At 35.7% G+C, this 13011-nt stretch overlaps 1 protein-coding gene across 1 annotated transcript in view; it reads left to right on the forward strand.

Annotated features, from left to right (window-relative positions):
- LOC111139708 (myosin IIIA) overlaps positions 1-13011 on the forward strand; it is a 240851-nt gene that overhangs the window by 16339 nt on the left and 211501 nt on the right. Inside the window, exon 3 of the mRNA XM_022492055.1 lies at positions 1225-1359. Coding sequence (XP_022347763.1) covers positions 1225-1359 — 135 coding nt within the window. The remainder of the gene's footprint in view (positions 1-1224; positions 1360-13011) is intronic.

Here is a 13011-nt window from a genome sequence, read left to right on the forward strand (position 1 = left end):
TCCTCCACTTCTTAACGGAGAAGGACAAATGGATTATGAATACACGTGGACATTGTTCTTTTATAATTTACTCCTGTTTCATATCCTATGAACCTTTAAAATCATGTTTTGTTCTATTGCTTTAATAAAATATATTGGTTTTATAACTCTGGTATGAAATTGGCTCTTCTGCTGCTTTTATTCTTGTTATAGTACATGTATGTTTTTCTCAGAATTATCTATTTCCTCTTCCTTCATAATGTCACAAGCCAAATAAAAAAGATTTATAACCAAGAGATTATAATCTTCGTGAAATAAGTTTAAATGCATCCCAAGCACTTTATAGAGTGGCTTTTTCTTAAGTAAGAGAGTCTTATAACTTTTGATACGAGATACAATGAATGGGATTAGAAAGAAGGAGGCAGGGGACTTGCAAGCTAGTCCTGATTTTACACTAACCAGCTCTGTGACCAACCTCTCTGAGCTTTAGCTTCTTTTTCTCAAATTAGAGCTCTGGTCTAAAATTCTTTCCGGCTCTGTGATTACATGATTTTGTCATAAAACAACGTGGACACTAAATGTTGCTGTAAAAACAGTGTTCGAAGCCTTTCTCTTATTACTACTCTTGAGTCCTTTCATGGGATGTGGTTTTCTACAAACATGACTAAGTGTTTATCTTGCATCTTTGTTGGCAAGGGTAGCAACCTGTTCTACTTCTGGCGACTGAGCCTGTAGTGAACTGAAGGCGAAATGGCATCTTATGTGTAACTTTATTTTACTTTTTCAGAAAGATAGGCATTTATTGCTTGTATGACTACTTTTAGAAAACTTCTATATATTGTCTATTTCAAAGGCACCAAATGAACCACCTAAAAGTTTTTATTTCAAATCAGTGGCTTTGCCACAGAAACAAAGGTAACACTGCAAAGAAAGGAATATCCTTTGGAATCCTTCTTCATGTATGTTTCTTCCTAATTGCATACAAAAATAGTCTTTTATTTGTCCCTTTTTAACTCAGTGAAATTAACATAATTAGAGATGTATTTGATTAGCAGGAAAATCACAATCTCTCCCCTTACATAATGGCATGAGAAATTTTAATGTGTACTATTGAGCACAATAAAAGCCATTATTATAACCTTGCTTTGACAAAATTAAATTCTCTATTTGGTGGTCTCTAATGTGTCTCTTTGACGTAATTCATGTTTTTCTCATGGTTTTCTTCCTTTGACTTTTTGAAACTAGGACATTGACGAAGAGATTGAAGCAGAGTATAACATCTTAAAGACGCTTTCCGACCACCCCAATGTGGTCAGATTCTATGGGATGTACTTTAAGAAGGATAAAATAAATGGAGACAAGTTGTGGTTGGTTCTTGAGGTGAGTGTTTCAACATTATTCTCTGTGTGGAAATTTATAGTGTAGCCTTGGGATGACTGAATGTTTATGTAACATGGACACCAGGAAACCCTTCCTTTAATTTGTTCCTAACTGGTCACAGGCTTAGCAGAATGTTTTGCCCCGTTCTGGCCTTGTCCTTTTAGGACACATTAGGAAATTAAAGAAAAGCCACAAAGACTATTAACGACTAAGAGGAAATATCTCCACAATAAAAGACTCAAGAAACAGGGGTTCTGGGGCGCCTGGGTGACTCAGTGGGTTAAGCCGCTGCCTTCGGCTCAGGTCATGATCTCAGGGTCATGGGATCGAGTCCCGCATCGGGCTCTCTGCTCAGCAGGGAGCCTGCTTCTCTCTCTCTCTCTGCCTGCCTCTCTGTCTACTCGTGATCTCTCTCTGTCAAATAAATAAATAAAAAATCTTAAAAAAAAAAAAAAGAAAGAAAAGAAAAAAAGAAACGGGTTCTTTGCCTTGCGGAAGAACAAGCTGGAAAGGGACTTCATTAAAATATTGATTTATTCATCTGTATTTTGCTCAGCTAACACGTGACAGAGGCTCTGTGCCAGGTGCTAGGGTACAAGAGAAAATTAATGTAAGTGAGGCTTCATTAGACAAAAATGGAAAGCTGTGATTTTTTTTTTTCTGTCCTCATTGAATACTAATGTCATAAACTATAGAACCAGGTATTTACATTTACGGGGGAAAAAAACATTATCAGAAATGGTGTTGAATACTAAGTAAGTCCCCAAAGGGAAGCTGTAGTCTCCTAGGAGTGGGTTCTCTCTGATGCAGGAATATATACAGGAAGGTGCCCTGTTAAGTAAGGTAACTGTCCTAAAAGAATGTAGTTTTTCTAATTTTCATTGAATATTATTAAAGTGAGGTAATCATTAATTCTGGTAAAATTCACAAGTGTTTTAAATAGTTGCTTTTATCAAACTCAGGACTAGGAAAACCTTCATTGGTTCACTGTAATAATATATATTTATTATGTTCATTATGATTTTATTAGCATTTGATTATTGTATTTCTTTCAGAAAGTTTTGTTGGTTTTTTTCGGCAGTGACACACTTATAAATTGTATGGTTTTCATACTTTATATTTTTTCTATTACGCCTTTTAAATAATTCTTTAAATGATTTTAAATAGCTGATCATTGTAGAAAATGCTTGAAACTATAAAAAGAACCACTCTCAACATTTAACATATTTCCTTCATCTTTTTTTTTTTTTTTTTTGGTATGTTTAAAATGATTGGCGGTATTATTTATGAACTTTTCCTCTTTTTTCACTCAACATAATTTCAGATAGACTTAATCATTTTTACTCTTTGCAAAATAAATACATTCACCTGGTTAACAAAAAGCAAGGAGAACCAAAAGGCTTGTAATACAGAGCAGTAGGAATGCCGATTCGGTTAGTGGTGCCTCCTTCTCCTGAGCAGGTCTGTGCTTATGAAGTGTATCTGGAAATACATGGCTGAGGTTCTCTACTCCTTCATTTTATAATCTGTGTTTTGAGTTTTAGCTTTCATGCTTCTGGAACCGTATGTCATCCTGCTCCACAGTGGAGTTCTGCCACATATCAGACCAAGCTCTCTGGTGTCTCTGCTGGTCACTTACATGGAACCCACCGTTCCCTGAATCCTTTGGCCTCCCCTTTCCAAGCTCACTTCCCTGTTTCATACACCTTCTTCTCATTATCCATTGTACTGATGCCACCAAATCTTGAGTCCCTTCAGTTTCTCTAGGGAATAAAACCTCCAGTCTCTTGCCTGAATGTGTAAGTATGTGAGGAGTGCTGGGACAGGCTCTTGGATGTTGATATTTTGTATGTGAGATAAGAGAGTGTCAAGTCTTTTGAGTAGACACTTCCAAAGGATCCCTTGTTTTCTACCCCTCCCTTCCCAACTCCTAGGTTGATGTGCACAGGTAACCACAAAATAGTTCTCACCTAGTGCTTTATTTTGTGGTTTCCCTCATTACCAAATCAGTCATCACCAGTCTTTTCATATTGAAAAGTTTTGTTGAAATCTTTTATCTACTGCTCTCTCTTTTTCTGTTCTCTTTTTTCTTGTGGTTTATACTTTTTGATTCCCTTACTAGCATTTTAACGGAGATAAATGAGTGAGAGGAAATACATTTATATGTTTCATCAACCACCTTTAATTCTTTTAATTCCTTTCAGAATTCCTTCCAGAAATCTGAAAGTGTTTTCAAGTACCCTTTCAGAATCTAAAACTGTGTATTACATTATTTTATGGAAATTTAAAAATTTTTTAAATAACTGGTTTTGTTGTTTAAAAAATAGGCGGTGTATTATCATTTGAGAATTACTTTGTTTTTCTCCATTAAGATCACTTTATAGTTTTAGTTAAGTCACATATTAAAACGAAGCAAAACTTGTAGTCATCTAAACTTTACTTAAGTAATAGAATGTACATTATGAACTTAAAACATTTTCTCTAAAATAAATGGAGAATTTTCGAAGTTTATTTCATGTTTTTGTTCATATTTGAGATCCTTAATCTGATCCTTAATGTGGTCTTGAATAAAATTCTGTATCTTTATATCCTTCAAAACATTTTCAGTAATGCATCTTCAATTTTTTTCCAATGTGGAATCACTGGTAGACCAGCATTTCAATGGAGAGTCAGGTAGGCCTAAATGGCAAGGGTAAATGTATAGATCTTTGCCCAGAGTTTAAAAAAACTGAATGAGATCAGTCATTGTCTTTTATGCCTATCAAATCTGTATTCTAATTATATTGTCATTTCTCAGTATTATCACTTGAAATTAGGTGAGAGTTGGAGACACCTGAGCATAGTGAAATGTTCTTTTGTGAGAGCAGAAAAGATTGATTAAAAGGGTTTGGAACATCCAGTAAAAGTAAAGCAGCTTCCTGATATAATGAATCAGCAGAGACTTAACAGCTTCTTTGAACTTTGTCTTTGTGTTTTATTATCAGATGGAGGAATTGGAAATATCCCTAAATGGCTTGAGGAAAAAAAAAACTGATAGTTTATTAAAATGGTATTTTGGAAATCTGATCTATCTGAGCTTGCAACATGAGGGGAAAAATAAAGGAAAGCAAGAAGTTGGCAAACTGTGTATAAGATAATTGATTTACATATGTAAATTAGACTAATTACATACACACTGAAGTGGCTTGATGTACAATTACCTGATTTATAAACATGAACGGTACAGGTGCTGTAGTACCGCGCTTTCAGAAAATTGGCTTGTGGCATCAATACCTTATTCTACAAAATGACTGCTAATTATACCTCTTATTATAACAAAGCCCAAATAAATTATTTTGCACGAGGATAACCAAAGAGTGGCCAGGGAGAGGCTGTGATATTCCCCCAGAGTCATGTTAACAGTGATGGGCTTCTGGCGTGAATCTGCTTCGAGAAGGTGGTGTCTTCGGGGGGGTGAGTGATTGGAGACAGCCCTCATTGTCAGCCTGGCATGTGGGGAGGCCGTCCCAGCTTGGACAAACTCCTGCTCGGTGATATTTCACCATGAAAAATCATTTTATTTATACTTCGATCCAAATAAGAAAAATAAGACTTACTCCAGTCTTACAGGCCTCTTTTCTCCATTATTTAGTTGTGATTCTTGAATTATTTCTTTCAGTTTGATACAATTTTTCTCTTTCCTGTATTTTCCCTTTGTACTTTCCTTTCATTTTGTTTTATTAAGTTTTTGAGCATTAATAATACACAGAGCCCTGTTTGGGAATTATTTCCTTCTCAGTTCTGTACTTTCACTTTCAGACGGGCTAATTGTTGCCCAGATTTAGGAAAAGAGTGCTAGTTGCTAAGCCCTCTGAAATTCTAGTTGCATATTTGAAATGGAACTGTCCAATAACAGATGGGGTGGAAAGTTTTCTGCTGTGGGAACCGATAGAATGTCTATGGGGCTTTTTATTGTCACTTAGTATTTTCGGTTTTTCTAATGATGTAGGCATAAAGGGAGAACCTAATATATTTTTTTTTTACTTATATCCCATTTTAAAATACCATACATATATTCGTGTCTGCTTATTATTACCATATTTCTTGACTGACCTGCTTAGTAAAATGTAGATACCTCTTTTTGTCTTTGTGCTTCGTGTGCTAGTGTCTATTCTGAGCGTCAGTGGTGGAGACAGAGGGTGGGAGGTGGTCCGCTTTCTGCATATGTTTATCACTGACCCAGGAGACTAAAAACGATGAGTCAAAATTGAGTTAAATCAGTCTGGTATTAAGCATTTGCTACTGATGGACACAAAGGGAACTGAGATTTAACGATAATTACCCCCTTCTTGGTTGGAAGAACAGCCACATTTTAAGGAGGTAAGAAATCCAGCATTCTGTCCCAGGGACTTTTTACTTAGTGTGCACTCTGCCATAATGGAGTCAAAAATCAGAGTTCGGACACCTTTCTGCGGAGAGACCCCTCCCTTCATAATCCCATTTTAGCTATAATTGCTCCTTTCCCGGTGGTGCTACAGATTGCATTCTGTGAGTTATCTGAATCCGTCCTGATTTGTTCATTCTTAGCAGTCACATCGCTTTCTCCCATTGCTTTCCAATTATAGCGGTTTTTCTCTTTAAAATTATATCCCTTTCAAGAGATCAAAGACTAGAAATTACAGGTAGTATTGGGAAGCCCAAAAATTCAGTAACTAGTCATAAAGGCACATTTCAGGTAAACACAGTTTTCATAGACAATAAATACTACTCTGATTCTCATGCATTGTTTTTACACTTCCCTCTGGTCGGTAAGATAAAACCTGTCATGAGGAAAGGAAGCATAGGCTGATGGAAAGAACGTGAGTCACCACAAACAAGTGGTTTCTATTTGCCCAGTTAACCCTTTAATGTTACCATGTTGGAGAGAACATGTACACAGACCGGGTGACAAAGCCACTGCGGGTTTGTGGGTGTGGGAGGGGTCAGGGAAAAGTGGGGCAGGAGTGGGAAGCTTGGCTGAGTTGCCCTAATGGCACAGCATTGTTCCTTCCTTCCTTTAGCTGTGCTCAATTGCAGTGGAGTAGCCGGCTGACAGGATGATTCCTTTCATGTTCTTAGGGCTGGAACAACCCTTCCTGCTCTCCTATAAAAGCCTCTTATTTGGTGTACTTGCAACAGAACAGAGAGCAAATTACCTAGAGTCGTTCCATTTTATTTTTTTATTTAAAGGGCAAGATGGAAAAAGCAGTCTAAAAGTCTAAACTTCTTCACCCTCTCTTAACGCAGGAAATATATAAATAATAAATACCACACTTGTATGTCTTTCTTCCCTAATGGTACTCCAGTGATTGTGAAAGCATCTGCTCTTTGAGTGGGATTGAAATCTGTAGTATTATTTCAGGGGGGAAAAGCATGAGGTCACCAGAGATATTTTGCCACTTGGCAAATCAGTATATTTTTATCAGCCACTAAAATATTTCTGCTAAGTTCTTTTCTTTTGATTGTTTTTTATCATAGATTTCTTATTTCTAACTTTACCAGAATTTTATGGCATTTTTCTAAGAATTTTGAAACCTTTTAGGATGAGGGAATTGTTTTATATCTTGATTTAGTGGTTACGTGATTGTATACAAATTACCAAACAACATCAAACTGCATATTTAAATGAGTCAATTATATTATGTGTCAATGATACCTTGAAAAATACTGCTTCTAGTGTACACATTAGAAAAGTAATGTGAAAACTGATGTTAGACACTACCCATGAGGAAACAGCTATTAGGTGATAGTGCCATTCTAATTCATATTATATCAGTATTTTATTGGAATGCAGAATTTGGTACATTATTTTGTTGAAATTAATCAGACATCCACACTTTGAAGAGGTACTTTCCAGACATGTGAAAAGATGCCCTTCTGTCATTTGGTATGTGTGTAGGTGTGTGTGCGTTAGTGTATAGAACTTAAGTTTTCTCATACAGTCATGTGTTAATTCCATAGGTATACTGTTACTTTGGGCCAGGCCCAAGTTACAATGATCTATACCTATTAGTGCTCCTTTCTCTTTTGGTAGGTTTGGGGTATCCAATAGAGAACCAGAAAAACGCTGTCATCATGGTGCTTATAGTCTAATGTTGGAGAAAGACAACATAGGCTAAATAAACTAATTAAATGATTATACATTTTTGTTAGTGCTATAAAGAATATAAATGAGGTGTTAATAATTAAAGAGAAGACTTTTTTTGAAGAGACAAGTCAAAGAAAGCCTATTTGAGTAGGTAACATTTTAATCTGCCGCCTGAGAAAGAAAGGATAATTGGTTACTTTTATTTTTTAATATTTCCTCCAATACTCTGATGATAAGCATCACCTTCATCTCAAAGCAAAAACTCTGAGAATGAGCTTTTGGAAACTGCTTTTTATAACAAGTACTAAAGTGATTCTTATCAAAAGAAAGTTCATGGGGCACCTGGGTGGCTCAGTGGGTTAAAGCCTCTGCCTTCGGCTCAGGTCATGATCCCAGGGTCCTGGGATCGAGCCCCGCATCGGGTTCTCTGCTCAGCAGAGAGCCTGCTTCCTCCTCTCTCTCTCTGTCTGCCTCTCTGCCTACTTGTGATCTCTGTCTGTCAAATAAATAAATAAAATCTTAAAAAAAAAAGTTCAGAAAACACTGTCAGAGGTTCTCAAATTTCAGAGTACATAAAAATAATCCTGGACTTCTGCTTCTGGCCTTGATAATAACTTCTGTCTTCATGTTTTTATACCACAAATACCTAGAGAACTGAATAAAATATATTTTTATATATGAAACACTTTTCAAACATTGAAAAAAAGCTCAGGACTATGACATTGGTAAAGGAGATAAATAAGGGGAGTTCTACAATCACCTCAGCTTTATTCTGGGAGGCAGTTTCCAGACCACAGGCTCTAGGAGGGCATTCCCATGGAGGTCAGTGTAATCTTGTAGAACTGAAAAGACTGGAAAAGCAGATGTGGCTGAGACTTGCAAAGAGATGATAAGCAGAAAGAAAGCTTCAGAAATCTGCAAAGAGGTATTTGACCGAAAACCAAGCTGGTTATATATGGAGCAAAATTTCAGGTAGTTGGGTAAAAGATCAGGGAGAGAATTACTGAAAAGTTGTAATCTGAACAACTACCAGAGTTTGTGCAGGGTTGAGAGATACTTGAGTTCTGACCAACCAAAATGGAGAAACTTTGTGAAACATCTGAGGCATTTAGTAAACCCCTTGAAAGCTTATGCATTAGAGGAAAGGCTAGATTAGCCCTAGAATAAGAGCTACCCTAGGCATACCCATAAAAAGTTCAAAAACAAGGCTTGAAAGGTTCACATTGGTCCATAAGTAAATTAATTGTATGCCAGACCAAAACTCAGCATTCATTAATGGAAGACAGCAGAATCTAGGAATTCAAATATAAAATTAATAAAATCTAGTATCCAGTAAAAAATTACTCAATATATAAAGAAGCAGGAAAATGTGATTTTTCAGAAGATTCCAGAAGATTCAGATTTTTCAGAATTTTTCAGAAGAAAAATTAGTCAATAGAAACAGACCCAGAAATAACAAAGTTGATGAATTAGGAGGTAAGAATTTTAAAACAGATATTACGAATATGTTCAAGAATTTCAAGGAAAACCTGAACATGATGTCGAAAGGGAAACTACAGAAAAGAACTAAATGTAACTGCTAAAACTGAAAAATATATCAGTAGTGAAAAATATATAATATTGAGTTTAACAGCAGATTAGAAGTAAAGTGTGTGGAAGTGAAAATCAGTGAACTTGAAGACAGGAAAATAAAAGCTGTCCTGACTGACCAGATAGAAAAAATGAAAGGGGGAGATAAAAAGACCCTGTGACCTACAGGACATTACCTAGTATTCTAAGCTACATGTAACTGCAGTCTGAAAACAGGAGTGAGGGTTGGGGGAAGGTAATGGCTGAAATCTTTCTGAATTTTGTGAACACTGAGAAACTGTAGATGTCAGAAGCTCAGAATCTCCACTGTAGGAGAAACAAAACTACATGAAGTATGCCATCATCAAGATGTCAAACACTCAAAATGAAGAAAAATATATAAAAGCAACAAGAGGGAAAAAGATTTCATTACATTGAGGAGTCAAAGGTAAGAGTCGCTACTGACAACCAATACAGTGGAATGGTATCTTTAAAGCAATGGGGGAAAAATGTGCTCTCAACATTTCTGTGTACAGTGAAAATGTTACTCATAAATGAAGGCAAAATAAGGACAGGCATTTTCATCAAAGGACAAGAATTTACCACCAGAGACATGTACTATAGAAAATGTCAAAGAAATACTTTCAGGTTGAAGGAAAATGATTTTAGGTGGAAACTCAGAGGGGTGCCTGCATGGCTCACTTGGTTGGTGTCTGCCTTTGGCTCAGGTCATGATCCTGGGGTGCTGGGATGGAGCCCCACATCAGGCTTCCTGTTCAGTGGGGAGCCTGCTTCTCCCTCTCCTTGTGCCCTTCCTCCACTCTACTCCCAGTTGTGCACACTCTCTCTCTTGAACAAGCAAATAAAATCTTTTAAAAAAGATGGAAACTCAGATCTACAAAAAGAAAAGAAAAATACAATTAGTGGTAAATAGAAGGATAAATAAGAAACTTTTTATTTTATATTAAAAATATTTTTAATAATATTATTTTAGTATTTTTAAAAGAGAAATCATGAGTTAAATCCACAATTTTAGCTACATATTTTGGGGGTTTTAGCATGTATAACTAAAATGTATGGCAAAAATAACAAAGACTGCAGAGGAAAAATGGAAATATATAGTTTTAAGAGTTTTATATTATGTGTGAACTACTGTAATATTATTTTAAGGGGACTGTAATAAGTTAAAGAGGCATATTGGAAACACTAAAGCAAGCACAAAAAAAAAATAAAATGAGTAAGTATAGCTAATAGGCCAATAGAGGATAAAATGGAATACTACAAACATTCAAACCAGAGAAAGTAGGAAAATAGGAAAAGAAGATTAAAAGAAAAACAGAAAAAAATAGGAAATGGTAGACTTAAGCCTAACCTGATTTGTAATTACATTAAATGGAAATAGTCTAAACTCTACATTTCAAAGGCAGAAATGGTCAAATTGGATGAAAAGCAAGACCAAATACAAACACTTGAAGTATACAGAGAAACAGAGAGAGGGAGGGAATAGACAAGTTAAAAACAAAAGAAGGTCAAATGTACTTAAGCTTTAATATGTACTCAATAACAAGGCTTTAAAATACATGAAACAGAAACTATTAGAATTGAAAAAAGAAATGGACATATTCCGTTAGATGTATTTATTTATTTGAGAGAGAGAGAGAGAGAGTGAGCACACAGAGGGAGAGGGAGAGGGAGGGGAAGAGGCAGATTCCCTGCCAAGCAGGGAGCCCAATATATTCACAACGTTAAATAGAAAAGTCAACATTCTATCCCCAGTAATTTAAAGAATAAGTAGAAAATCAGTATAACAAAGAACACTTGAGTTTACTGGACTATGAAACAAATCTCAACAAATTTAAAAATAGTGAAATCATGACAAATATATTGCCTGACCATAAGAGAATTAAATTAAAAATGAAGATATCAGAAAAACTCCCAAATATTTAGAAATTAGACCATGTACTTCAAAAGTAACCCTTAGTTCAGAGAGGAAATTTTAAGGAAAATGAGAAAATAGTTTGAAATGGTAATGGAAACATGACATATCAAAGTTCTGAGATTCAGTTAGGCGGTGGCTAGATGGACATTTATACTTCCTTTCAATGCTTATTTTAGAAAAGAAGAAAGGTTCAATGCCAGTTTGTCATTTTTTACCTCAAGATGCTAAAGAAATCAAAGCAAATGAAATCCAGTGGAAGCTGAAGAAAATAAATAATGAAGATAATAATAAGCATCAATAGAAAATGAACAAAAACAGAGAAAATGAAAGCAAAAGTTGGTTCTTTGGAAGTCATTAATAAACTGGACAAATATCTCTAGATAGATCCAGAAAAAATTGATGACGTACAAATTGCCAATTTTAGGGATCAAATAGGGAAATCACTATTGTATCTATAGACATTAGCATGATAGTAATGAAATGTAATGAACAACTTTCTATTTTTTGGAGATTTTTTATTGATTCATATATTAGAGACAGAAGGTATGCAAGTGGGGTGTGGGGGGAGAGGAAAGGAGAGAGAGAATCTGAAACAGACTACACTGAGCATAGAGCCTGTTGTGGGGCTCCACCTCATGACCACAAGATCATGACCTGAGCTGAAACCAAAAGTCAGACGCTTAACTCACTGAGCCACCAAGCTGCCCCACAAACAACTTTACGTTAATAAATTTGGCAACTGATTATCTGATGTTGTCCTTGAAAGACACAAACTATAAAACTGATATGAGAAGTAGAAAACGTAAATAGCTTTATATTAATAAAAGAAACTGGGACGCCTGGGTGGCTCAGTGGGTTAAAGCCTCTGCTTTCAGCTCAGGTCATGATCTCAGGGTCCTTGGATCGAGCCCCGCATTGGGCTCTCTGCTCAGCAGGGAGCCTGCTTCCCACCCCCCTCTCTGCCTGCTTCTCTGCCTACTTGTGATCTCTGTCTGTCAAATAAATAAATAAAATCTTAAAAAAAAATAAAAGAAACTTAATTCATAATGCTTCCCATAAAAAATAAAGAGAATACCAGACCCAGTTTCTTCACTGGTAAATTCTATCAAATATTTATACCAACTAAATTCCAGAGAGATACAGAAATTATTCTTCCTGTATATTTCTAGTCTGTCTTACTCATTTTTACAACTATCATTATTATACATTTCACATAAATGGTACAATAATTTTCATAACTACTGTATTTAATTTTATGTATTTTGGCAAAGTTGAGAGAAGAAAGGACAGCAAGTGTATAATCATAGAGTTTTTTATATTAACTTTCTCACTTAACATTTTCAGTTCTCTTCATTTCTTCCTGTGAATTCCAGTTACCCTCTGGTATCATCACATCAATCCAACTTTCTTCCAGCCCACCTCTTTAGTGCTCTTACTGTCAAACATATTGCATTTCTATATACTGTAGACCAAATAATACAATTGTGTACATATTGTTTTATAGGATTGCTTTTTAAATCAGTTAAGGAAAAAGTAACAAGCATGTATACTGTCTTTTATGATAATATAATTACCTTTACTGGGGCACCTGGGTGCCTCAGTGGGTTAAGGCCTCTCTGCCTTCGGCTCAGGTCATGATCCCAGGGTCCTGGGATCGAGCCCCGCATTGGGCTCTCCACTCAGTGGGGAGCCTGCTTCCCTCCCAACCCCTGCCTGCCTCTCTGTCTACTTGTGATCTCTGTCTGTCAAATAAATAAATAAAATCTTTAAAAAATAAAAAATTAAAAAAAATAATTACCTTTTCTAATGCTCTTTATTTTCTAATGTGGTTTCAAATAACTCTCTGTGATGACTTGCTTTAATCCTAAAGAACTTTCTTTGGTATTTCTTATAAGTTGGATCTGCTAGCAACAAATTATCTCGATTTTGTTTACATAGCAATGTATTAATTTCCTCTTTAATTTTGAAGATATTCTTGCTGGATATAAGACTCTTGGTGGACAGATATTTTTTATTGAGCCCCTGGAGTATATCTTCC

This window comes from Enhydra lutris, unplaced genomic scaffold (assembly GCF_002288905.1).
Source record: "Enhydra lutris kenyoni isolate GAN:26980312 unplaced genomic scaffold, ASM228890v2 scaffoldscaffold113, whole genome shotgun sequence".
NCBI lineage: Eukaryota > Metazoa > Chordata > Mammalia > Carnivora > Mustelidae > Enhydra > Enhydra lutris.